The following is a 27,636-nucleotide window of genomic DNA, read 5'->3' on the forward strand; positions in this document are numbered from 1 at the left end:
GCTAGCTGGGGTGGCAATGCGGCCCAGTGGGTGGAGACCTGGGTTCCATTCCTGGCTCTGCCACTGGATGACCTCAGCCTAGTCACTACCCCACCTCTCTGCCGCAGCTTCCCCATCTGTGAAATGCAGGTAATACTTTGCAAAGAACGTTGAGATCCAGTAAGGAAAAGTGTTTCTAATGATTATCCGTGTTTGATTACCCCTCCTCCGCAAATCAGTCAAGTTCTATCCCATCCTCTGAGCCATTTGGATGGGACCAGACTGGTGCTATGAAATAGGGCAGTCTCTGGCTAGAGACAGCTGCTCGTTCATTCAGAAGAGGAGAGTCAAAAAAAGGAGTCCTATGAACTGATGGCTCGGGGTGATAAATAGACTGCAGCCAAAAGGTGCATCGTTCTGCTTGGGGGGCCAGGAGCAGCCTGGGGCACTTGGCGGCTGGTCGGACGGAGAGCTGCTCGCAGTAGATGGGTTTAGCTGCAAACTATTTGGAAATGTTCAACTTGTTTCTGTTGTGTAGTTAGATTTGGGGTGGTGGGGGGAGTTAAAAACCTCGGTAACATTTTTGAAAACTATTTTTCAAATTCAAGTTTTCCCACAAAACGTCTGGTTTAAAAGACGGGCTGTTTTGGGGACAAAACATTTTCCCACTCAAAAAAGGCCCCAGCCAGCAATGTTCCTCTAATTTTTGACAAGCCGTGTGTGCAAAAAATTTCTTCTGTGCAAATTTTTGAAGCAGTGTTCATATTTGTGTGCCATGAGGCAAATGCGCCCAAGCGAATAAAATGCTTATACATTATCCCTTTCCCCGCCTTGCCAGCTAGTAGAATCTGGCTGTGTTGATAGATGGTGGGCAAACAATGTCAAAAGTCGCCCGTAAATGATATTTCGGCCTGGCTCCGTTCTAGTATTTCATTTTTTGTGCGTGCGGGATTTCACCATGTGCGCGGGGTGTAGGTTCTGTGTGCGTGTGCCCACACGCACAGCTTAGAGGGAACAGTGGCAGCCAGGGAACTCCCCCCGCCAGCTCCAGGGCTTAGCACTTGCACAGGAGGGTCACTGTGGAGGGGGGTGCATGGTAAGACTCAATCCTGCTCTTCAGTACCCAGGGCAGCTGGATGCACCTGCCCCCTGGGGTTTGCGGGGGACAAGCTGAGCCATGTGCTCCTGGGAGCGAAGGGACAGAGCACGGCTCAGAACCAGGTCCTGAAACGGTTAACGTCATCCTTCGGACTCAGGCTGGCCTGGTGGCACAGGGCCGCCAGATATCCTGAGACCTCCTCCATGCCCAGGGCTCACCTTGCGGGGCACCGTGTAGCTGATGGGAACAATGAAGCTGTCGGTCAGCTGCAGGACTCTGAGCACCTCGCAGGACATGACGTCCAGCGCCCGCTTTGGCACCAGGGCGGCGCCCTTAGCCTTGCCCTCCATCAGATACTGGGTCACTAGCAGGAAACGGAGACATGGTGTGAGTGGGGCTGCACTGCCCATTGCCTGGAGGGCGGCTGGAGAGGCCGGGCGGCCTGCGGGACTATCAGCGGCTATTTACTGGCGTCGCAGCCATCTGGGGTAAGCACACGGACCCCAGCCCTGCCAGACCCCAGTCAGGCACAGGCCTTTCCATTACGTACTTGCTCCAGCCCCACTGAATTTGGCCCTCGGGCACTGCGGCTCGTCATGCTTTCAAACCCAGCACTGCCTCGCAGACTTGTCGCTTGCTTGACATCCGTGCCCAGCGCAATTACAGACCAAGCTCCCCAATCAGCCATCCCGGGGCATGGGCGGGAGACCCTGGCACGCTGACCCAACGAAACCAGGCAGCAGCTTTGGGGGCAATCAGGGTGCCTCAGGGCCAGTCTAACACACAGGCAGCCGGGGTGAGAACTCTTGAGTGGTCCCAGAGTTTTCCCCGTCCCAGGCCAGCCCCCGGGGCCCCTCATACTGCGGCTAGGTGATCCCCTTGCCACTGGCTGGCGTGGCTCACTGCGCTGCCATAGGTGGCCCCTGACATCCGGGGACCTGCTGGCTCTTCCCCCACCCCGGGTCCAATTCTCCTAGGACTCTGTTTCCAGGGCAGCCCCTCCAGGAACCTGCTCCCCAAGCGTGACCCTGCGTGCCCTGCAGGCTGCACGGCCGCTCCATTAGCGGGCCTCCTCCCTGGCATTCTTGGTTCCTGCCCGCCCCAAGCCGTCCCCAAGGACAGGGGGTCCACTGTGTTGCCCAGCCATTCCCAGCGCACCCCGCACAGGGGGTCCCACTGAGCAGCCCCCTGCCTGTTGCGCCCACGGTGACTGACTGAATTAATCGGCCAGGCATACCCTGGGGGTGTGGCATAGCACTGTGCCCTGTGTCAGGGACTGCCTGGAGTCTCACCCATTCCCTGTCACCAGGTTTGGGTCCGGCTCAGCCCTTAGACTATACACAGCTCACAGCATTCTAGGATGTCCCGCGGGTTATTGGAGCGCTGCTTGGGTGGACTGAGCCCACTGGATAATATCAGAGGGTCCCTTGTGGGGGCAGTCAGGAGGACCCCAATACCCAGGCCTCACCCCAAAGAAGCGGGCTGCTTCCCCTCTGCCATGTCAGCCCTTCCCACAGTCTGAGAGCAGTCCCCAAGGCACCCCAGGTCCCACGGAGCTTGGGAAGGGGAGCGCGGGGTGGCCGCTAGATGGAGACTCACCCGGCATCAGGGCTGGCAGTGAGGGGCACACTTCAAAGCAGTAGAGGAGATTTTCACCCTGAAACAGAGACAAGATGGCAGGGCCCAAACGCCCACACAGGCCCCGGGCAGGCACAACGGGCTGCCCCCGCCCGGGCTTGGCACCGCTGCAGCCACCTCTCGCCTGGACACACCAGCTGCCGTGGGGCCAGGGAGCAGGAGGCTTCAGGGACAGTGAAATTCTGCTGCCTCCACCCCAGGGATGGAGCGAGATCCCTCGCCTGGGGATACCCCATAAGGGGACAGGGCAGTGACGCCCCCCACTGGAGTGGACTAGCAGTGCACCCAATCTCACCTAAGGGGGAACAGAGGGGTTTAGAAGAAGGGGGCCCTGCTCAGCTGAACCCCACCAAGGGAACTAGGGAGGAACCATACTCCTGGCCCAAATGCTTCGGAGTGAGAGCCCCAAGGCCCCCAAGGAGAGCCCCGGCCCCCCACGACAACAGCTGCAGCATGGCCCCCCTGCTCTCCCAGCACTCACCTTTCCAGCCACCACCAAGAGCCCAGTGTCAGGGTCCAAGAGAGGGATCGCCGCCCTGAAAGACAAAGGGGCCTGGTGAGGGGAACTGCCTGGAGCCAGGCCTACGGATCAGCCATGCCGCTGCTGGCACCCACGGAGGGGCCCCAGCTCCGCATGCACCCGACCGTGCCAGCCAGCAGGTCGCCACGGGCAATGCCAGCAGAACCCTGGGCTTCTCAACTGGTCTGTGAGACGGCTCCCCAGTGGCCCAGGGCATGTTCCCCAGCAGGGTGCAGCGCCAGTTTTTCACTTTGGTTCTGACTCCCCTGTTTTTTCCCTCAGGCCCAGGCCAGCCGAGCGACCAGGCACAGGGGCACGGCCAGGCACTAGCCCTCCCCATAGGGGGCTTTCCCCGAGGGAGCCGGGGGCAGCCCAGGGGGTTCGGGAGCTGAGGGCTGGGCTGACAGCCTTTGCCCGAGTTGGAAATGGACAAAAATGCACTGAAGTTGAAAAGCTTTGAGTGAGCTCCTTATATGGAGATTGAGCTGCCGGACACAGCAGCCGGCTGCAGCCGGGGGCGCTGAGTGCACCGGAGGGACGCGGGAAAGGAAAGGGAGAGGCAGATAAAGCTCTTCAAAGAACCTCAGCACTCCAGCCTGCTCAGTGACCAGCTCCCAGCGACCATCCCAGCGGGGCCCAGTCCCAGGCCGGCGCCCGGACCGTCCCCGCAAGGCTGATCCCAGCCTGGCGCCCAGACCGTCCCAGTGGGGCCCAGTCCCAGCCCAGCGCCCGGACCATCCCCGCGAGGCTGAATCCCAGCCCGGCGCCCAGACCGTCCCAGCGGGGCCCACTCCCAGCCCGGCACCTGGACCGTCCCGTCCCTGCCAATGCCCCCAGTCCTGCCCTACACCCCCCCGGTCCTCCAGGCTTGGGTCCCGTCCATGGCTATGCCAATGCTCCAGTCCTGCCCTGCCTCCCACCGATAATCCAGCCCCAGGTCGCACCCACATCCACAGCTGTGCCGATGCCCCCCAAGTGCCGGGGTGGTGTGCAGCAGACTGAGACCGGTGCTGCGGCGATACAGCAGCTGGTGTTAAACGTGCAGCAACCACTTTTTCCCTCGGCGGCAAGATTTCTTTGGAAACGTTTCTGTGCCAGGCCAGAACCAGCCGGCCGCATTTCCCAGGGTGCTGGCATCAGTGCTGCCATGACATTGCCCCCTGCAGGGCTTGAGGGAAGGAGCTGGGTGCATGCCAGAGCCCCCATAACCAAGAATCACAGCGTGACGGACTCCATGGGCCTGAGGGGGGCCAGGCGGTGCCCTGGCTGGCTGCCCTGGCCTGCCTACGCCTGAAGCTGTGGTGAGAGGCCAACTTCCCCATCTGAGCCTCGTGCTCTGAGCAACATACAGCACCATCCTGGGGGCACCACCCCTCCCCAGCAGTGATCAGAGGCTGCCCGGAAGGAGGCATGCTGATTGCCCCCATCTGCGCTTGCATCACCGGTCAGCCAGCCCCCCACCCCTGACACCAGCTCTCTGAGGGCGATGCTGGCGCTCGCCCTGCCAGCGTCCCCTGCAGTGTATTACCCAGGGTGCTGGCACTCCAATCCCACCACCTCACAGACTTCAGCAGGCTGCACCACAGCAGCCCCCCCCCATGTCCAGCACCTCACAGGGAGCTTCCGGAGACATGCCCTGCATGTCACCCCTCGCTGCACGGCACAGCTTGGGCATCGCCCCGAGAAGCCCCTCTCCCTGCCCCAGCCTGGGTGCCCACTCTTCAGACCCCGCAGGCAGCTTCAGGCACTTCGCCCAGCCACCCGCCAGCACAGCAATGCCAGAAACAGCATGTGGGCACCAAGGGCCCTTGGTGTCGGGTGCCAGGTGCACTCCCTGCCCCCTGGCAATGGTGGTGGGGGTATTTACCCCAGCTGGGTCAGGCTGCAGGGGAGCCACATTGGCATTTGTCTGGGCCAATCCCCTCCCGCTGTGTGATTGCTTCTCCTTGACCTGTCCGCCATGCCTGCTCCGGAGTGGCCACCCCTGTACTCTAGAGCCGCTCTGCCCCCTCTCCCCCACCACAGAGCTCCAGCTGCAGGGGCTGGGCAGGGTGGAGCTTTGCCAGCTCCAGAGTCCTGGAGAGCCCCAGATGGCATGATTGCTCCCCCAGGCGAGATGCTGGCTCCCAGGGAGAGCAGCCAGTCCCTGTCGGTGGGGGATGGCACAATCTCCCCTCCCGCAACCCCTGTGGTGGCAGACCTGCCTGCAGACACCCCCAGCTGGAGGAGAGCCCCATCACTCTGTGGGGGTCAGATTGAAGATGGGGAGGGAGGGTGGCATGGCCCCACCCCTACCCTGGGCCCCATCTCCCAGGGTGATGTTATTGACATGAACTGTAACCGTATAGATCATTGTTGCAACCACTGTTATATATTTGCAGCAAATATTGTACAAAGGTTGTCAAGTGAGGTGTCTATGAGAAGATTTGTGGCACCTATGAAACCTATGAGAAGATTATGATTTGCTGGTTATGATTATGCTATGTGTATGCATGTATCATTTTTATATTTGAAGTTATAAATATTGGCTAGGTGCTTGTATCTCAATGTGTTTGATTCTGAGTAGCACCAGTGAAGCATTTGGCCATCTTACTGAGAAGGGACTCTTCAGATTTGGCACCCAATCAAGAAACACTTAACTAACAATGGACCTTGGGAGACTCCAATCCACATGAGAAGTCTTCCTGGAAACATTCAAGGTAGCATGTGAGCAATGGCAGCTCTCCCTGTAAAGAGTCATGCATGGACATGTGACTTGCCCATGTGGCTACAAACTCCATCTTATGCTCAAATAAATTGGTTAGTCTCTAAGGTGCCACAAGTACTCCTTTTCTTTTTGTGATTACAGACTAACACGGCTGCTACTCTGAAACTCCATCTTGTTTCTGTGATTTTGCATAGGAGAACAAAGGGGTTTCCGCCCACAAGAGAGAGAATATAAAAGGCCCTGGAAACCCCTCTGTTTTATCTTCAATCCTGCTTATTACCTCTGGAGGAACTTTGCTACAAACTAAAGCTCTGAATAAAGGACTGAATGACCCATCCAAGTGTGGATGTACTCTAGAGACTTGATTTGAACGTGCAGTTTATTCCATCACTGCTACAAGCCTGAACCAAGAACTTTGCCATGACTGTATGTAACTGATTCCCTTTAACCAGTTTTAGCTCTCGTCTATATTTCTTTCTTTTTATGAATTAACTTTTAGATTCTAAAGGATTGGCAACAGCATGATTTGTGGGTAAGATCTGACTGGTACATTGACCTGGGTCTGCGGCTTGGCCTTTTGGTATCGGGAGAACCCTTTTTTCTTTTACTGGGGTATTGATTTTCATAACCATTCACCCCCATAAGGAGCGGTGCTGGTGGTGATACTGGGAAACTGGAGTGTCTAAGGGAATTGCTTGTATGACTTCTGGTTAACCAGTGGGGTAAAACCGAAGTCTTCTCTGTTTGGCTGGTTTGGCGTACCTTAATAATAAAGGACACCCAGCCGTGGGCTGTGACTGCCCTGCTCTGAGCAATTTGTCCTGAATGGATACTCTCAGTAGTGTCCTGCCAGAGGCCGCATTGTTACAGTGGTGTAGTCGTGCTTGGATACACATTACCACAGGTTAATTGGGTTTTTGGATCAGTCAAAACTTGTCAAAATTTAATTTTGATATTGGAGAGTTTAAGGGTTAAAAATCAGTTACCGTGAGTGATCCATGATCGAGATCCTGACAGAAAAAGCCTGGAAGAATTGTGCTTACAGAGAGGGTTGTATTTTAAGCACAAGGACCCAGAGCAGGAACTGAAAAATCTGTTAATTGCCAGTGATAAGGAAGCAGACCCAGCGAAAATGCTTGCAGTGAGAAACCAGCAGCTAGAACTTGAACAAAAGCAAAAAATAGATGATATGGAAGGAGAAGTTACTGAAAGAACACCTGTGTTTTGAACATGAACAAAAAATGGCATATATTCGATTGCAGGAACTAGAAGCTAAGTCTGAAGAGGACAGACTTAAGCTCCAACTCAAGAGAATAAAGGAACAACAGGAACTGTATCATACTGAAAATCCAGTCCCTCTCAACAACAAAGATGGGGATAGAATCTATCCAGTTTGTAACAATGTTGGTATGTTGTTTGACTCTAAGCAGTTGTCTGTGTGTAACCATTTTTTCCCCCAACACTGCCACCTTTTATGTAAATGCTTGTACTGTGAGCTCGGGTTAAGGTAACCCCATAAATTGTGTACAGAATGTAAAAGTCAATGGTAAAAGCTGTTTAGGGCAAATTACAGATTCTAACATCACTCTTGTTAAACCAGATCATGTCAAATAGGAAGATTATTTACCAAATGAGAGTCTGAATATTGTAATCCTCTATGAGTTTACTGTAAGTGTGCCTTTAGCCAGAATCCATCTTGAATAGAACTGTGTTACACATGAAGTTATAGCTGGTGTAAGAAAATTATTACCTAAGGATCTTTTGATTGGGGATGATATTAAAGCTTTGTTCAGTCAAGTTGACATAAATCAGTCACGGGAAAGAAATAATCCTGAACCTGTGTCTATTAGGGGCAAGGATTTGCCTGTAGAGGGTTTCTCCAAATGTTTGTCTGAGGAAGATGGTTGTTTGTCTGTGCAAAGAAGCAGTGCATATGTGGAAAAAATTTCTGAGTGTCTGTCTGGTATCTCAGAAGTGAATCTGGCATTCGATAAGGCTCAGGAAGATGTTTCTCTAGAGCAAATTAAAATTTATTCCATCACTGCTACAAGCCTTAAAAAAGAACTTTGTCATTACTGTATGTAATTAATTCCATTTAACCAGCTTTAGCTCTCATCTGTATTTCTTTAGATTTTAGATTCTAAAAGATTGGCAACAGTGTGATTTGTGAGTAAGATCTGACTGGTATATTGACCTGGTCTGGGGCTTGGTCCTTTGGGATCGAGAGAACCTTTTTTTCTTTTACTGGGATATTGGTTTCCATAACCATTTATCCCCTTAACGAGTGGCACTGATGGGGATACTGGGAAACTGGAGTGTTTAAGGGAATTGCTTGTGTGACTTGTGGTTAGCCAGTGGGGTAAAACCAAAGTCTTTTTTGTCCGGCTGGTTTGGTTTGCCTTGGTGTGCATAAAAACCCCAGCCTTGGGCCGTAACTGCCCTGCTTTAAGCAGTTTGTCCTGAATTGGCACTCTCAGTTGGGTCCCACCAGAACCAGCATTGTTACAATTGGGAGAAACTTTTTTCTTTTACTGGGGTATTGGTTTTCATAACCATTCACCCGCTTAAGGAGCAGTGCTGATGGTGATACTAGGAAACTGGAGTGTCTAAGGGAATTGCTTGTATGACTTCTGGTTAGCCAGTGGGGTAAAACCGAAGTCTCTGTTTGGCTGGTTTGGCGTGCCTTAATAATAAAGGACACCCAGCCTTAGGCTATGACTGCTCTGCTCTAAGCAATTTGTCCTGAATGGATATTCTCAGTAGTGTCCTGCCAGAGGCCGCATCATTACAAGAGAGCAAGGAGATCGGGCAGCTCTCTCTGGTCTCAGCTCAGCTCTGGGCCCAGTTGTCCAGGGCAAAGCAAAAGGCCCCTGGTTCCCTGTCCACGTGCCTGGGGGACGGAGACTCCTCTGCCCCACAGCCAGCCAGCAGAGAGACCCACACAGCTAACCCTCTGCACACCGGGACCCCAGGCTGAATGAGGCCACATCCCCAGAGCCACCGCTGGTGTCAGCCCCGGGCTGCGACAGGGCAAAGTATCGCAACACTCTGCCTGCTATGTGTGGGAACGGCGTGGGGGTCACTCCAGGTGCAATGCAGCAGTGACTAAGCTCAGCTGGTGCCAAAGGGCAGGATGGATGCTCTGCTGGCGGCTTATTGGCTGAGCCCAAGAAACAGGCACCTCCTTGCCAGCCCCAGCTAGCTCACAAATAGCCACTGTCTGAGCGTGCCCATTCTGCTGCTAGCCGGGGTCACTGGCTGGGGCCCAGACTCTCCTGGTGCCATCATTTGCACCAGTGCAAAGACACTACCAGCCGGGAAGGGGGCATCTCACGTTCCCCTGGCACCAGTGTACCCGCCCACCCAAGGGGCAAGGCAGGGCACAGCTGGTCTCCAGCTCACACGTTTCCACGGAGCTGTTGTATTTGGGCATCTGACAGCACCCTCCAAACAGCTCTGTGGTTAATTAAAGAGCCAGATCCGAGGGCCAGCGCAGATGGGGGCTGACCTTCCCCCTCCCACAGCAAACCATCTCTGGGGGCAAGGCTCCTGGAGACAGCCCCTGGAGCTGCAAAGGCCACTGGCCTGATTGGTAGCCCAGACGGGCTGGAGGCGGCACACGTACCTCACTCCAACCCAGCAGGGAGATCGCTCCTCGGGCAGTCCCCACGTTAAACACAGACGCTGCCCGGCGTCACTATTGTACATCTGACAAACTGGGAAGCCATCCCGGGAGAGATCAGGGTGAGAATCTGGCAGCTCTTCCTCTCCATTCCCCTGCTCTGAGCTTCCCTGTCTCCTGAGAAGCCTGGCATGAAGCTTGCTGGGCTAACCAGCCAGCTGAGAGATGGCCTGGTGATGCCGGGGAAGTTGGGTCCCTTGCTTAGGCATTGATGGGCCTGTGCTAACAGAGCCACTAGAAAAACCAGCAAGTGCAGGGGACCAGGGAAAGAGATTAGATGAGATGGGGTGGTCGGGGGTCATGATCCATTCCAGATCACACGCACTGGATGTTGTCTGAAGACTGCTGGGGCAAGCCAGTCGCCAACCAGGCCTCCTGTCGCCAGGGAAATCCCGGATCCCAAACTGGGATGAAAAGTAGAAAACTTGGAATATTTCAGGGAATGAAACATTCTGAAAAACTGTGTTTTGGCCTGATGGACCGGCCACAAGGAAAAGTTTTAATAGCTTCCCATCAAAAATTTCAACCAAACATACACTCCTGCAACCATTCCAGTTCCATCAGCTCAACGATTTCCAGAAACCCAGCAGAACGTCATGGGCCATTTCCATGGCTGGGCCAGAACCAGGGAAGATGCCGATCACAGAGCTCAGAGAGACACAGTCCCCTCCACCCCCAACCCCCCCACGCAAGTTCATCTGACAGCACCTTGATGCCCAGTCGCTGTCCCCTTTCAAACAGCAGCAGGAGAGAAACCCTCTTCAGAGACAGGACCGTGTGCCTGTGACCCCACAGATGCTGGCAGGAAGGCCAGGGCAGGACCCGCAATGATGTTTAACTCACTGTTTTGGTAACAGATTCGATTTCAAACTGAGAATGCCCCATCAAGCCTAGAAATCAGGTCTTCATTGAACATGGCAGTGCCCCCTGTGACAGGGATCACGATCCAAGTCAGCCAACCAGAGTCCTCCTCAGCAGCCAGCCAACCTTTCTGTGGGCCTGCAGACACACCTGTGAGATTCATCTCCAGGATGTCCTGCAGCAGTGAGTCCCAGCGGTTAACTCTAGGCAAGAACAAACGCCCTGATGAACTGATCTGGAAATGAGACCCACTCTCCTAATCCCTGCCAGCACCTGAGAACTAGAGACACCAACTCAGACGTTTTTTGTTTTGAAAGTTAATGTAAAAAAATCATAGAAGTCATGGCTGTGTCAACCTCAAAGGTCGGCTCCCTTGATATCCGCCGCTCCTGACCTGCGACTCCATCTCCTCACTCCACTCTGATTATCTTTCCATTCTGCTCCCTGGACCAGCAGAACGTCCCCGGTACCAACGAGCAGAGTAGATGCCTCTCCAGTGTCCCCTGCTGTGCTCCCATTCTCCCAGCACACACCGCAGGGTGATGCCGCCGTAGGCAGGAGCGCGGAGGTAGGGCTGGGACAGAGCTTTCGAAGCACTAAGGAAGTGCCAGGGTTGCGGCGTGGTGGGACTCCCTGAATGGAGTGACTGGATCAGCGCTGCTTTCACAGAGCAGAACCTGGCCCACACCACCCAGAGCGGGGCAGGTTCTGTGTCAGGATTCGTTCTCGCCGTGAGAGGTCAGCGGAGATTCCCCCACCCCTGCCTCCACACCGGGCTGTGAGAACGCTTTGCAGCACTGTCTACTTCCCCCTGATTTATGGCTTCCCATGTCATAATCCTTTAATATACAACGCCCGGCCTGACATGTTTACAGTGGCCTCTCCTGGAACCTGTCTGCTGGGAACTCACTGATGCCTGGGAACATCTGCCACCCGGGCCCTGATTTACAGGCCAGCGGGATCCGGTGGCAGCTCCCTGTTGGTCTGGGGCTCCTGCACTGAGCCACACCCAGGGCTGGGCTGCAGCAGGTTCCCGTCCCCCACTGCTGCCTGCCAGCCTCTGACTGCTTGGCACATGCTGCCTCCGCACCCAGGTACCCGCTCCAGTGAAACACTCCCATGGCCCGGAGAACGTCCCGGGTGCAGCTGGGCAAGACGGCCGAGGAGCAGCCGCACCCCCCCGGCCCTGGTTGGAAGGTGGCCAAAAATGATTAGTGCCTGATGCTGGCATCTGGGAACTGAGAGTGGCAGGTCTCAGTCCCTGTCCCAGTCACCACCAGCCCAGCTGGCACCGTGTGACCCTCTGATAGGCAGCCTCAGCCGAGGCCCAGGAGTGAGCTGGGCATGGAGAGTGGAGGAGAGAGCGACCCCGCCATTTCCCGGCCAATCTGGGCTTCCAAGGCAGGGGGACCCCAGTGAGGGTAATGGCTGTCGGCTGGCAACCCCTCCCTGCTCTCCTGGTGCAGCAAAGAGCACTGCTTCCCCCCTCTTGCTCACCAGGGACCACCTGGCCCTTAGAGCACTGGGCTCGGCTTCTGCCCACCCCGCTCAGGGCTGGCTAGCCAGATGGATGAGGCCCCGGGTGCCAGGACAGCCCCTTTTACTCCCACGCTCAAGCAGCACCAATGCCAGCATGGAGCAGTGCCCAGGGGAGGTTCATGGCCGTGCCAGGATGGCGGTTTCCAAGCACCAGGCAGGGGCCAGGGTTCACTGTTTGGCGCCTCCCCACCCCTACCTGATCGAAGGCCAGACCCCATGGCCTCCCCACACCAGGGCTGCTCCTGCCTCTGCAGCTACAGACCCAGCCGCTAGGTGGAAAAGCCCAAGCAAGATGCCTGACGTGGGCAGCTGGGAGCCCTGCGGGAACAGGACCAGTATGGGATTCCCAATGGCCTGGCCCAACAGGCCCAAGGGATACTGTCCCGGGCACAGGGCCTGGAGCATGCCCGGTGAGGTTTGCTTTGCCCCCGGGCCAGCAGAGCTCACAGCAGGAACCCCTGGAGCCAAAGCCATGCAGGTGCCGTGCCAGGAGCTCCAGAAGCACGTCTCGCGCCAGATGGGGTGGCCCTGAAAGCCTCGATGGGCAGGAGTTCCTGGCATCGATTGCTAGCTTGCAGAACTGCTGCTAGCCCCCTCAGCTGTGCCAGGGAGAGTGGGCAGAGGGGATAAGAAGGGAAGATGGCCACGTGGGGGATATGGGTGGAGGAGGAATGGGGAACAGGGCCTGCAGGGGGAGGAGATCAGGAAGAGTGAGGAGATCCAGTCACCTTATCCCAGGGTACTTCCCAGGCTCTGGGGGAACTGGACCCTCCTGCCTCCAGGTCTGCTCTGACCAGGTTTGCCCCCCGACCACGCCAGCCCCCCAGGAGACGCAGGTGAGTCCTGCCCTCTGGGCCCAGCATCAGGCGATCCCTGGAAAGTCATGGGGGAGGAGCTCAGCTCTACCCCGGGCCCCTCCAGCTCCCATGCTCCAGCCAGGCTCAGCCCCCAAGGGAGCAGGGCCTGGGAGTCTGCCTTGCTGGGCAGGAAGCGGTGTGGTGGTGGCTACGGGGCCGGTCCACGCTGGCTGAAAGTCCCCTGGATGCAGACCGGCTAGCTAGCCAGGCTGGGACCTAGCCATGGCCTGGCTGGGTACGTCTGCACTGAGCCGCCCAGCCCGGGCCCACAGAATCGCGCCAGTAGGGCTCATGCCAGCACACTACAGACAGCTGGGAGCCAGGGTGGGGGGCCAGCTGGAGCCTCTGCAGTACCACAACATCCACACAGGCGTTTCAGCGTCTGTGTGCCTGGGCTAGGAGGCTCGCTGCCTGCTGCAGTGTAGACATACCAACGGGGCTCCCCCATCCACTGCACGAGCTTCCCATGTGCTCCTGACAGCACCTGCCTGTGCCAAGGGCCCCTCCTGCCTTAGCAGTCCCCTAGTGTCACACCCAGCACCTGGAACTTGCCAGCGCCTCCTCGATACCAGGACCCCCACTGTCCCACAAAGCTCACCGGCGCCTTCCCCATGCCAGGTTCCCACTCTCGGAGCTCCCTGGCACCTCCTCTGTGCCAGGGCTCCTGCACACCCACGGAGCTCACTGGTGCCTTCCTCCTGAGGGCCACCCCTCCCCCCCCCACACCAGCCCTTCAGCTGGAAAGCTGCTTGCCGTGGGTTCCTCTGGGTTGGCAATACCCAGTCCCTGTCCAGCGCCAGCCATCGCTTTGGGCCACAGAGCTGGCACAGAGTTGCCCCAAGTGCCAGGGGATATCAGAGACCTGCTGTACAGCGCTGCAGCTGGACTCACCCTGCGCCACCGTCACAGAGCCTTCGGGGGCATGATGGGACGTGGGAGCCATCGAGCCTGTGGGCATCTCAGCTGGTGCCACCCCCAGCGAGGGCCCTGACCAGACGCGGCAGGGAAAACAACGTCCAGGCGGGGTGGGGAACTGGCGGTAGTCAAGACCCTGCTCTACCATGTACCTGCTTCCCACCTTGCGCCCCGGTATGTTGCTCACTCCCCACCCTGCCACTGACTGGTCCCCCCCAGCCTGGCCCCCTGAGGCATGGGCTGGCTTGCATTGGGGGATCTCTGCCTTCAGACTAGAGGAGTTAGACCAATGCCATTACCCATCCCCAGTCTGGCGCCCCACAGCTCTGCCCAAATCCCTCAGTCCTGACCCACGCCCGCCGATATTCCAGCCCTGAGACGCCACACACAGACCTTAGCTCGTCAGCTCCTGGGGCAGGGACTGGCTGCGTGTTCAGTATGCGTGTTCCGTGTGTGTACAGCACCCAGCACATAGGGCCTGGAGTGCCTATGCACTGCCATAATACATCTAACAAACGTACAGTGCCTAGCACATGGAGGCTGGGGGGAGGGGGTAGGCATTACCATAATATACCTAATAAACATACAGCACCCAGCACATGGCGGTCTGGGGTGCCTGGGCACTACCATAATACACCTAATAAAGGTACGCCCCTTGCCAATGCTAGACCACCACAATGGGGTCCTGGGCCATGAGTGGGCACCTAGCCACTACCATAATACAAATAACAATGTCTGCCAACACTCCTCAACCCTGCCTGCAGCCCCTCCTGCTGTTCTAATCCTGGGCTCCCTACACACAGCTCTGCCAGTGCCCTTCACTCCTGGTCACCTGGGCACTCACTGGTGCCATTCAGGAAAGGGTGGAGGTGCTGCCCAGTCTGGGTTCTTTCATGCAGAAATGCCAAGCAATGGCAGGCTCCATACCTGAGGCAGAAGGATGTCTCCTTGCTCCCGGGCTGGTGGCATTGCTCCAACAAGTTGAGCTGGACAAACACAGCACTGGACCAGGGAGGGATTAATGGTCGGTCCTGGATTCAGTCCCACCCTGCCCTACCTGCCAGGGTAGGCTGACTGCATGGGGAAGAAAAAGGGAGGAGGCAGGCTTCCAAGCTGGGCTGCTCCAGCAGAGAGCTCTGGGCTCTGAGCAGAGGACCTAGGGGTGCCAGGCCTTAGAAGCTGCCAGGCCTAGGTAGGTGGCTTGCACTGGACTTTGTTATCTTACCGTCCGAGCGCCAACCCTGCTCAGAGCACCTGGGCCGTGCATTAGAGAAGCTGAGGAAAATCCCCTGCTCACAAGATGGTTCGGCACTAAGGCAGCAAACCACAGACACAGGCGGTGTTCCTCTCCAGAGTAGGCTGCATCTCGGGGGAGGGAAGGAGCCATCTCTGCTGCATGGTGAGTAGGGCACTTGGGGTCCTTGAAAATGACTTCAGCAAAGCCCCATCCAGCAGCAGCTCCTATGCCCGTGGAGGGGTAGCTCACCAGAGTGCATGCGAGAATGGCCACTGAGCGACCCTCTCAGCCCTTCCTGGATGCCTCTGGCCAGTGCGCTCAGGCAGCCAAGGCTGGAGGGCTCCTGGGGCAAGAGTTCTGTGGCTCACATGCCGGAGAACTTGGTTTCCCCAAAGCTAACTCACGGCGCAAGTGGTGCTGCCTTTGGGCCTCGGCCACTTTCTGCTTCCCAGGCTCTGCCTTTGCTTCCCTCCACTTACTGTCACTTAATGGCTGGGGAGCTTCCTCTGTGGCAAATACTGAGCAGAGCTGCAAGGCCGGGGGAGGAGCGTGTATGAGTGTTACACACGTACAGAGCCACACACACAAACGTACCTGCTGTGCCAGAGCAGCCTCTGGTTTGCCAAGTGAGCACACAGCACAACAGCCCCGATCGTCCCCTGCCAGCCGGTGTTGAAAGCCAGCGAGGAATCAGGATTTCCCCTCGATTCCCAAGAGCACCGTGGCTCTGGCCTGGGACCTAGTCCCAGGGCAGTAACGCTCACCAGGCAGGGCCACGGGCACGTCTGGGCCAGATGCTACAATCTGGCTGCTTACAAGTGCATAGACGTTACTCGTGTCAACAACGCTCCTTGTGGACACTGAGTTCAGCTGCCCCTAGGGTGCCCCAATGCCACTGTCCCCTCGAACCATGCCCCTTGCCAATACTAGAGAGTCTGTTGTATCTTCACAGAATGGGTTCTGGTACATGTGGTGAGGGGCACTGATTTATTGTCTCTTCCCTCCATGACACACACTCACCCGCAGGAGGCACCAGCTCTGGGTCCACCGGCCCTGAGGGAGCAATCTCCAGGTTGAGCCATTTGGAGCCAGCAGGCCACACGGGGATGGTCAGGTTCTCGCCCTTTGACAGTTTTGCCTGCTGGCTCAGCCTGGGGTGGGTACCAATGGGGCAGGGAGAGGCGGTGCCGAGAGCTCTCTCCAGCCCCACGGGGCGGGTACCAATGGGGCAGGGAGAGGCGGTGCCGAGAGCTCTCTCCAGCCCCACAGGGCAGGTACCAATGGGGCAGGGAGAGGCGGTGCCGAGAGCTCTCTCCAGCCCCATGGGGCGGGTACCAATGGGGCAGGGAGAGGCGGTGCCGAGAGCTCTCTCCAGCCCCACAGGGCAGGTACCAATGGGGCAGGGAGAGGCGGTGCCGAGAGCTCTCTCCAGCCCCATGGGGCGGGTACCAATGGGGCAGGGAGAGGCGGTGCCGAGAGCTCTCTCCAGCCCCACAGGGCAGGTACCAATGGGGCAGGGAGAGGCGGTGCCGAGAGCTCTCTCCAGCCCCACGGGGCAGGTACCAATGGGGCAGGGAGTGTCGGTGCCGAGAGCTCTCTCCAGCCCCACGGGGCGGATACCAATGGGGCAGGAAGAGGCGGTGCCAAAAGCTCAGCAGGCGCTCAGAGCCCAGGGCTGCAGAAGTGGCAGATGGGAGTCCGGGGCTGGGCACAGGCTTGCGGGGATGGGAGGGAACTGGTCACGCTGGGGTAGGGACAGGGCCTTTGGCAGCGCTCTAGGCTGCTGGCTAGAGGGGAGCTGGTTGGCAGCCCCCCATCACCCAGGCTCTAGCTGGGATGCTCTGGCTCGTGACCGCATGCCCAGGAGATCGCCAGCCCACCCCGTCCCGGCTTCTCAGACAGGTCTAGTTGGTCCTGTCTCACCTGCTAGTCAGATGGAGCAGGGGTGTCAGGAGCTGCTCCTCCAGAGGGCCCCGTGCCTGCATGGTGCCACCTCAGCCCTGGCACAGGGCCAGGCCTAAGCACAAACCATCCAGCCATAGGACCTGGACAAATCATAAAGAGGGTGTGGAGTAAGGAGGCTGTTTCCATGGGCTGTGCCCTGCTAGCCTGGGAGGGCACACTCACCCTACCAGCAAAGCCCAGGCTGGGCTCTGGCACCAGGACGTTTCCCTGCCCCCCCCCCTTTCCAGCCAGCCTTGGAGCTGGAGTGGGAATTCCCCACACACAGGGTGGGGGAGCCAGGGGGGTCACATGAGAATGGGGGGGACACTCTATCGTAAGCAGGAGGGAGCCTCACCTAGGGACACCCAGCTCCCCTGGCAGCGGGTCTGTCAGATACCCTGCTTCAGTAGAACGGGCAAGCCTAACAACGCCGAGCCCTGACATAGGCAAGCTGGCTGGGGGTTGGGGCATCATGGAACCCCCACCCCACCAAGCCGGGCTCCCCTCGAGAGCCGGGGCAGTGGCTGTGTCTGGAGAGACCCTGCAAGGCTGGGAGCAGGGAAAGGCAGATGTTCCCCTCGAACACAGTCCCTATGTTCACAGGGCCAGCAACACTCTCCTCACTAGATGCAGAGGGAAACCCAGCCTGCTGGGCTAGACCCTGCTGTGAAGGGCCTGAGGGCTGCTGGGCCAAAGTTCAACAGAGAAAGCTCCACACTGGGGCAAGGATGCAGCAGCTGGAGGGGAGCTGTTGCTTCCTTAGTCTAATAAAGTCCCTTGTTCAGTGTTTGAAGACAGTGGCTCTCTGAGATTTTCTACCATTGTTCCATGACACGACCCACCTCCAGGGGGCAGCACTGGGTCTTCTATATGGTTTTCCCCAGGGCTGTGTGTTTCTGTGGGGCAGGGTTTGGGACTGATGCTACGGCACAGAGCGCTCCTGCTGGTCCCTGGGGAGAGCTGTCACGGAGCAGGGTTGTGGCTGCTTCCTGGGAGGCTCGGAGCTGCCCTGACAGATGCAGAGCGGCTGAAGAGGGCAGGAACGGGGCCTGCATTTCCCAGCCAAAGTCTCTCCCAAGCTGACACTCCCAGGCTTGGGGCTGCTAACAGCCTTGGCCGTACCAGCCCGCCCACGGGCACCCGCCAAGTGCAGTCCTGCAGGCTCGGGAAGTCTTTAACCCCCAGGGCCTTTGAGCCACTTGTCTAAATGCCACTCCTGAGTCCCTGACGCCCTCCAAACTCGCTGATGCCCTATGAGGGCAAACTTCCCTCCCTATAGCCAAAGCCACCCAACGGTGCAGCCCCAGGGAACAGGCGGGAGGAGAGGGATGACCATCCTCTGACACAGGGGACATGGGAACCCTTAGAAGCCAGCTAATCCTGTGAGAGTTCGTTTAATTTTAAATTAGAGAGGACCACGTTCCCCCAGCTTCCTGTCCAGACCCTCCCCAGGGTCAGTGTGGCAGACCCCTCCTGTCCTGCCCAGAATAGCTCTGGGCCCCCTCCCCCCCCAGATCTCAGGACCTCTGAACATTCGTAGGGCAGGTTCGGGCCTGCACTGTTGGGTCTGAGGGGGGATCCCAAGACAAGCATTCTCCCCAATGGTCCCCTCTGGCTGGATGTGGGGCCTGGCATTCCGGGGTGCGGAGCGCCCGACTCTCCTACTGACTCCGGCTGTGTGTGCTCAGCACATGGGCCCATCAGGCCCCACTCCTGCCATAGGAACCTTCACTGCTTTGGGGCGGGACGCTGCTCCCAGCCCTCCCGAGAGGCTGGGCTTTGGCCTCGGACCCCTCCCAGCAGCACCCGCTGAGCCCCCCTGGTACCTAGCTACCCGAGATTGTACCTGGCAACCTCCCAGACCTCCACCTGGCCCCTGCCATGGCAGGTCATTCTATATGCCGGCTGGAGGAACGCTCCTAGCCCATTCCTGCATCTCCCCCCACACGACAGGCAGAGAAACACAGCTGCTGCAGGACGGCAGCCTGGTGTATACGAAACCTCCCCCAGCAGCCTCGCAGCCTAGCTCCTTGGACTTCGCCCACCGCACTGCAGGGCCAATGGGGGCTGCTGAAATGGAGAAGGGGCCATTAGCTGGGGCGATAAAAGAACAACAAGGCTATAAACCTGGAACAGAGCACGGTTAATCAGCGTCGCTGTTTACCTAAGATAGGGGCAGGGGAGCAAACTAAACACTCAGCTTTCAAGAGAACAAAGGGACAATATATTATTTTCGGCCTGACATTTTTGTGGTTACCCAGGGTGAGGGAGGGAGATGCGTGCTGCCAGTCTGCACTGGGATTTGACTGGGAAGCTGACCCAGCATTCACTTCCTGTCCCATATCGGGGCCTGCTATGGTCCAGGCCCCCAGCCCTATGTGGGGGGGAGGGGGGCACACGAATTGTGTGGCATGGCACCCTCGAGTTGTCTCGTCCCAGAACAGTCCAGGAGCACTGGTTATTTCTTTAGTTGGATATTAGAGTCCTCCCCTGGCCCCGTCGTACCCCAATTTCTAGCTGACTCTAACTGCCCTCTGGAGGCTGTTGGTGGGAAGTCAGCTTTAAGTTTGCAGAACCTAGGAGGCATTTGGGGGTTTCTGCCATTAGGAAAGGGGGTGACTCTCTGAGCAGGGACCAAGGGCTTTCAGATTTGGGACAAGAAGAGTGAGTTGAGTTCCCCACCCAAGCAAACCTTGACAGCAATGAACAATGTGATTTCATGTCACCCCAACTCCACCCCCTGCCTGCTTCCATCAGTGGGAGAGGAGCACGGCAGAGTCAGCCGTGATAGGATTAATCACACTGGAAATGAAGGTGCATTGTTAGCTTTCCAAGGTAATATCCTCTTGTAAGGGCTGGGGCAGGCACAGTCCTCTCCAAGCAATTGTTTCAGGCTCTCTACAGACTCTGGCAGACGTTGCTACATCAGTCATACCTCGCTCACACTTTGCACGTTACCTTCACCATCATACAGGTTAGAGACAATGAAGGCTTAGACTCTGAAGCTTAATTATGTTATGAATATATAAAGGGAAGAATTATGGTGATTCACACCACCGGTTAATCAGAGTATACACAGGGCCCAGTTGCAGTGCACTGTTCAGCTGCCTCCATGTTCCACACCAGAGGTGGCTACATTTTAGGGCTGGGTGAAGGGGGTGGATAGCTCAGTGGTTTGAGCATTGGCCTGCTAAACCCAGGGTTGTGAGTTCAATCCTTGAGGGGGCCATTTAGGAATCTGGGGCAAAAATTGGGGACTGGTCTTGCTCTGAGCAGGGGGTTGGACTAGATGACCTCCTGAAGTCCCTTCCAACCCTGATATTCTATGATTCTATGAAGTGACTCCTACACCTAGAAAAAGCACTTTGGGATCCTACAAAAAATGCCGGACAGAAAGCAAGAGACAAACCAGCTTCTGAGTCAGCAAATCCTCTGGCTCTCAAAGCAGGTTCTCAACAGCATCATTCAGCTTCTTTTGCTGAGCAAAAACACAGGGTGTTCAGGGGAACCACAGGGCACTGGTGAGGGAAGGGTTATGTGGGCATATACACTGGAGAGATGGTGGGACAGATCCCCTCAGCCTTCGCGGGGGCGCTTTTGACAAAACATAGGGACAGCCCAGGAATTGGTCCATGTCTGCAATAGAGCAAGAGGAACCAGCCTACACTCGTATGGGTGCCTACACCATGCCTGCCGGGGGCTGCCTTTGTATTGGGCAGCTAGGGGCATGGGGCATTCCGGCGAAGGGTGCTTGAGCCAAGCCACCAGGATCAGCCAGGTAAATGCACCTGTGCTGGCAGCACCTGCTCTGCTGGTTCTGCAGGGAACAGCCCTACCTGGCTAAACCGTGACAATGTTCATTAGGTTCCTGGCCTGCTTCCAAAAGGTAGCTACCACCAATCTGAACAAGGGGCCCAGGGTTGGGGGTCACCTCCACCTGTGGGGTCCCAGCACCTGGCGCATCCTCCCATTCTTTAACCCAGTCCCTGCAGCTTTCCCCTGCTCTCTCACTGGGGGCAATGCAGAGCTGCTGGGAGGAGGAAGGCAGGGGAAAGCTCTGCTCAAGCAGCCAAGATCCTGCTGCAGAGCGGAAATGTGCAAGCTTGCCCCCTCCATGCTAAGCAGCCCAGAGGGGGTGGCCAGAAGCCAAACAAGCGCTAGGCACACAGTTTGCTTTGTATGGGCCTAGCAGGTACATTTCAATCCGGTTTTGACAGCTATTGGCATGACCAGTTATACAAATATTGCCCACGTTAATCCGGCTGGCGTGTGTGCTGAGAGCATGGCCTGCTGGGGCCAGGGCTCGCTACCACAGACTGCCACGTATTGGCTGGCGCTGCCCAAGCGCCCAGCTCCTGGCCTCGTGCACAGTGCACTGCTCCTCCTGGCTTCCTTCCCCTGCGCCCCGCTCACACGCTCAGATGCTGCCATCTGTACTCATAATAAAGGGGTGCTGGGCTGGCAGCCACAGGGGCGCTCCAGAAACAGGATGTCATAAATATAAAGGGAAGGGTAAACACCTTTAAATCCCTCCTGGCCAGAGGAAAAACCCTTTCACCTGTAAAGGGTTAAGAAGCTAAGATAACCTCACTGGCACCTGACCAAAATGACCAATGAGGAGACAAGATACTTTCAAAGCTGGAGGGGGAGAAACAAAGGGTTCTCTCTGTCTGTGTGATGCTTTTGCCGGGACCAGAGCAGGAATGCAGGTCAGAACTCCTATAAAGGGTTAATAAGCAATCTAGTTAGATATGCGTTAGATTCTGTTTTGTTTAAATGGCTGATAAAATAAGTTGTGCTGAATGGAATGTATATTCTTGTTTTTGTGTCTTTTTGTAACTTAAGGTTTTGCCTAGAGGGATTCTCTATGTTTTGAATCTGATTACCCTGTAAGGTATTTACCATCCTGATCTTACAGAGGTGATTCTTTTACTTTTTCTTTAATTAAAATTCTCTTTTAAGAACCTGATTGCTTTTTCATTGTTCTTAAAATCCAAGGGTTTGGGTCTGTGTTCACCTGTACAAATTGGTGAGGATTTTTATCAAGCCTTCCCCAGGAAAGGGGGTGTAGTGCTTGGGGGGATATTTGGCGGAGGGGTGGGGGGAGGAGGAGACTTCCCCTGTTCTTTGTGTAACACTTTGGTGGTGGCAGTGTTTAACCTAAGCTGGTAAGAATAAGCTTAGGGGGTCTTTCATGCAGGTCCCCATATCTGTACCCTAGAGTTCAGAGTGGGGAAGGAACCTTGACACAGGGGCAGCAGCAGATGGCAGGAAAGTGCCAATAGTGTGCCAGAGGGCACTGATCAGGATGAACAGGGTCCCTGGCCCAGCCAACCATTGGCTGCCCTCTACAGCCTGCCAGTGAGCAGGCTGATAAGCACCAAGCATGACTGCCATGGGCATGGGGCATGGGACAGGCTGGAAGCCCCCTGCTCATTGAGCCCTGGGCCCCAAATGTCCCATAGCGGGGAACAAATCTGTGCACCACCAACCTGGGGCAGCCCCTCAATGGTCCCTTGTTCCCCTTCACCCCAGGGGTGGGGGAAAACCTACAGTCCCCTGGCAACCCTCCCTATGGCCTCCTCTCCCACTGATCCCCCACTCCCAGCCAGCCTCTCCCACAGAATCCCACAAGTACAAAACCTCTCACACCAGGGAGACACCTGGCCCCACTGGTGCCATCACCTCCAGTGGGGTCAAGCTCTCACCGCCAGGTGTCTAAACGAGCTCCCACACTGAGGGGCCCATGGCCCCTGTTAGCCATGCAGCACACAGCCTAGCAGGAAAGCCTCCCCCCCCCCCCAGCACTCTAGTCCCCATCTCCAATCAGTGTGATCACAGCGATACCCCTTGGAAAGGGCTTCAAAGGCAGGTGAAGGGTGTGACTGGGGGCTGAGACAACCTGGCCTGCCGCTGAGGGGCACATACAAGCCCAAAGCCAGAGGAATCCATTGTACCTGTAACCAGCTCCCCCAGCAGCGTCAGCCCCCAAACTGTCTCCCTGCGTGACCCCTGTCCCCCAGCTGCACTGGGCTCACCCTGGATGAGGCATGGCAGCAGCATGGCCAGGATGTCAGCCCCTGATCTCCTTTCCCCAGCCCATGTCTGCCCCCTGTGGATCCGCACACACCTGGGCTGGGGGCTGGTAAGGGGAGATCAGGGCTAACCCCCGAGCCTGTGGAGGATCAGGGGCTGACCCCCAGGGTGGGGAGATCAGGGCTGACACCAGGGGCTGCAGCAGGAGATGGGGGCTGACAGTGGGATCTGGGGTGAGGGTAGATCAGAGCTGACACTGGGATCTGAGGGAAGGAGAGCGGGGTTGACAGCAGGATCTGAAGGGGGAGATCAGAGCTGACAGAGGGAACTGGGGAGGATCGGGGCTGGCACAGGATCTAGGGTAGGGGGAGATCAGGGCTAACACCAGGATCAGGTGCGGGGGCAGGGAGTGAGAGATTGGGGCTAACACCAGGATGGGGGGGGGCAGGGAGTGGGAGATGGGGGCTGACACCAGAATGTGTGCGTGGGGAGATGGGGGCTGACAACGGGATGTTGGGGGGGGGAGATTGGGGCTGACCCCTTGGGCTGGCAAGGACGGACGGGGGGTCACGCAGGGGTGCTGCCCCCCGGCTGGAGGAGGTTTCCATCACACACAGGGCCACAGTTGGTTCAATGGCTCGCAGTGCCCCATTCACACACTGCTCCGGCCCCCCCATCGCTTGCCCCGCCCCCCACTCTCCGCGGAGGCGCTGCCGCCAATCCAGAGGCGCTGCCCGGAGGCCCCGCCCCCCGGCCCCGCCCCCTTTCCCTTAAAGGCTCCGGCGGCGCGCAGTGGCTGGGGTTACAACTCGGAGCCGCGGTGCGAGAGCCGGGGCGCGAGGCGCTGCAGCCGGTGCCCGCAGCCCTGGGCCGGGCCCGCTCCCTAGCCAGCCGCGACCGGCCAACCTGGAGGCTGCATCGCCCGGAGCTCGGCCCCTGCAGCAGCCCCCAGCGGCTCGGCTCCGCGCCCGGTGAGTCCAGCCGGCCTTTGTCTCCGTTGGTACCTGGGGCGGGGAGCCCAGGCGCCGGCCGCAGCAGCTGGTCCGCTCGTTGGGGGGCCAGGCCCCTGACACGGGCCGTGCGCTGTCGGGGGGGACCGGTATTCCTGGGGCTGGGGCCCGGCCCGCCAGCCCCGGAGCCCATCGTGGCTAGCTGCTGAGCTGGCCCGGCCGTGCTGCCGATCCGGGCAGGTAGTGGGCACCGCTTACAGACTGCCTGTCCCGACGGCGTCATGCGGAGCGGCCCCTTCCTAGGAGGATGAACCCCCGCCGAGCACGGGCTGTCGGGGGACCCGCGGGAAGGGCGCAGCCTGCGGCCGGGAGGACGCGGGGACCCCCCCCCGAACAGAGGCACGGAGGTGGTCGGGGTGGGGGGCCACTGCCATACCCCGGGGCCAGCCGCTCCCGCCGCGTTCCCCGTCTGGACCCGGAGCAGAGCAGCGCCCGTTAATGGCAAGAGGGAGCCGGGCCAGCCCCTCCCGCGCAGCGGCCGCATCTCCCGATCGGATTTACAGGGACTTGTAAAGCTTAATAGACTGCGAGCCCCGATAAGATCTGCTGGCTGCCGGCGAACAGCCCGGGCGGGCCCCTCGCGCGGGGGGAGCCGCGGCCAGCCCAATTATTAACTAGAAGAGAGAACTGGGGAGCGAATCAGCCCAGTGAAACCTCTGAGCCCGTGGCCCTGCCCTGGGTCTGTGCGCTCCCCGTAGCGCCCTGGCGAGGGGGACCGAGGAACCAGCCCCACGAGCTGTGCTGATCCTTGGCAGAGACCCCTGTGCGCTAGTTAGGACCCTTGGCAGAAGCCAGGGTGCCTTTGGGGAGGCAAGTGAGGTTGAAGCATCAGCAGGCAGACTTGGGGCTCTGGCCTAGCGGCCTCTGGACTAGGGTGTCAGTGGATTCCACAAGCCTTTTTGGGCCAAAGCCCCCATGGCAGATGGACCCCTCCATGCTCAGGCTGGTGGCTTGTTGGGGTGAGGAACGGAGCAGCCTCTAATGCAACAGTTCCCAAGCCCTGCTGGCAGCTTTGGCTTAGCCTGGCCAAGCTGTGCACTGTCCCCCCCCAATAGCACATAGACACTTTAACCCACCCAGGCGCCTGTGGGATGGAGCAGGCCAGGATGTAGGCGGATTTGAGTCCAAGTGACAAGGAGGTGGGCAGCAAGGGTGGCCAGGGGCGTAGTGCACCCGGTGACCAGGATGCACAAGACACAGTGTCTCAGCAGAAAGAAAAGCAGGGGGGCCTGTCGCTCCTTTGAGCTGGAGGAGTGGCTGTATGGGGGTGTTAGGGGGTGGTTTCCAGAGCAGTCTATAGCAGTGATGGGCGCAGTGGTGTGATGCTGGGTCCTGTGTGACAGGGCAGGGGCAGCCCTCCCTGCCTGGCGGTGTTTATTTTCTTCTCTCTTTTGTTAGTGGGACACAGGAGGTTCTGTAAATAAAGTGTCAGACACCGGAAAGGGGTTCTGTTAATAAGCAGCCTGGCTGGACTCTCTCCAGCGGCGCAGAGCTGGCGTGGCAGGAGTACACCTCCCTTGCTGCTGGCGGCCATCCTACCTCCAGCCCTGGGAGCCACCCATCAGCAAGGCCCCCTTGCCTCTGCCGGAGCGGGGCACAGAGCTGCCACTGGTGAGCATTGGGGGCAGAGTGCAAGGTCAGGAACGTGCCCCTGGGAGGGGGTCCAGGGCCTTGCAGTGAGTGGAGGGGGCTGTCCTGGGGAACATGGGGGGAGGGATGCTCAAAGGAGCCAATATTCTCAGCAGCCTTGGCATTAGGATTGTGTATCACAATGCAGTGCTGTGTGAGACCCCAAAGCAGCATATCCCCTCAAAGGGTGGCACTGGGCTGGGCCCACACGGGGGAAGCCATGCTCTTGAGTGTAAGGGCTAAACACATCTGTAAAGAAACCAAAGCTCAGACTGTGCTGGACTGTGGCAGAGACGGCCTGCTGGCCACATAGGCCCTTCTTGCCAGTGGCACCATGCCAGGGGCCCTGCTTTCCACAGCCGTGGGGAGCCTACGGCTGTCAGCAGGGCTGTCAGCAGGGCTGTGAGCAGCACAGTGGCAGGCCTGTCCTTGGACACACTGGGGAAAGGAGCTGACTGCAAACTGGTTCTCTCTCATACCATCTGGGGTACAACTACTGGCAGAGGATCACCTGAAACAACCCTCCCCTCCAAAGCCCTGAGCTTGGGTAGCACTAACCCCTCAGGGAAGGGCCACCAGCTGGCTCCCAGGGACCAGGACCAGGCAGCATTTTGGCCCTGGCCCTGTGGCTTTTACTGGTCCTCAGCCCAGGTGCTTAGTAAAGTGCAGGCTTCTAGAATGGGGGATGGCTGGGCCATGCCAGCCTAAGGTGGCAAAAGGCTGTGCCCAGCAGGCAAGAGCCTCCTTCCCTTAGTTGTTGAGTGTTTGGTCTGGTTGGTGCTGGGATGTACGCTGGGGCTGGCTAACACTCCCATGGGGGGAGACGCTTGGGGCAGCCTGGTCTGGAGGGGGGTCTGGGGGGGAGCAGCAAGAAGAAAGCATTAGGTCACCGTAAGAGCAGTTCCCCAGCACCACAGGCCCCCAGCCATGCTCTTGCATAGAGCTCTGTGTGCAGAGGGCTCTTGGCTCTGAGCTAGCTTTCAGTGCCCCCTGCAGGCAGCCAGGGTAGCACAGACCCATCTGCCTACACCCACAGCTGGTGCCATGTGGCACAGGAAGTGCCCCTCCATTGCCTGGCCAGTGGGCCTGGGCCTTGACCTGGAGGGAGGGGGCCCTTGTGGAGCCCCATGGCCTCTCTGCTGTGAGGGCCAGTCATTGCCCAAGGTAGTGGTGGGACGTTTCTTGTGCTGAGGATGACAGCTGGTTAATTACTATTTTTATAGTCCACACAACCCTCCGTCGCCCTGTTGGGTCACCCTGAGGCCTGACGTAACTCCCAGCTCAGGCCACTCCCTAGCTGGGTTGGGGTTTCTTCCTTCTGGCTCACCTGCTGAGCACCCTTCCTTCCCCCCCAGCGCAGCCTGGAGCAAACCTGCCAGGCTCAGGCCCAGCTAAGCAGCTGGAGTCATGGGATCGGAATTCTCATTAGTGGCTGCTTGGCGAGGAGCTCTCTGGCCGGGCGTGTGCGTGTCAGACGGTGCTGAGGGCGTGGGTGGGTTTGGGTGTCGGAGCCAGGCCTCCCTTGCATTCATGGGCTTGCGTTCCTTTCAAGAAAGCAGCCCTGCTGGTTTCTGTCACTCCCAGCACCTGGGTCAGCCCTTCAGCAGGGCAGCGAGGGGGGGGGCACTAGTAAAAGGATGGGCAGTGCGCTGCTGAGACAAAATGGAAAATCCCCTTCTCTACTCTACAGCCAGGCTGGAGGAGTGGGGGATCCATGCAGGCCCTGGCCCCTGCTGCTGGCTGGAGGGAATGCAATAAACAGGCTGCACATTCCTTTGGGGCTGCCTCAGAGACTTAATTAAATGGGAAGGGGGATGTGGGGGAGGAGGTGGTTGGGATGAAGGGGAGGGGGATTAAGTGCCTAAGCCTGACCCCCTGCCTGCTCCCAGGGCACGCTGAAGTGGGCTTGTCAGGGGGAATTGCTCAGCCCACAGAGAAGGCCTCAGATGTGGAGCGACAGGCAGAGCAGTGTCTGCAACCTGA

At 58.0% G+C, this 27,636-nt stretch overlaps 1 protein-coding gene across 1 annotated transcript in view; it reads right to left on the reverse strand.

Annotated features, from left to right (window-relative positions):
• The window catches only part of CORO7 (coronin 7), a 174,013-nt gene that overhangs the window by 16,225 nt on the left and 130,152 nt on the right, over nt 1-27,636 (reverse strand). The window contains exons 10-12 of the mRNA XM_077827628.1: nt 3,198-3,252; nt 2,678-2,735; nt 1,297-1,442 (exon numbers count right to left, since the gene is read on the reverse strand). Of these exons, the coding sequence (XP_077683754.1) occupies nt 1,297-1,442; nt 2,678-2,735; nt 3,198-3,252 (259 nt within the window). The remainder of the gene's footprint in view (nt 1-1,296; nt 1,443-2,677; nt 2,736-3,197; nt 3,253-27,636) is intronic.

Source organism: Eretmochelys imbricata, chromosome 10, assembly GCF_965152235.1.
Source record: "Eretmochelys imbricata isolate rEreImb1 chromosome 10, rEreImb1.hap1, whole genome shotgun sequence".
In the NCBI taxonomy this organism is placed as follows: Eukaryota; Metazoa; Chordata; order Testudines; family Cheloniidae; genus Eretmochelys; species Eretmochelys imbricata.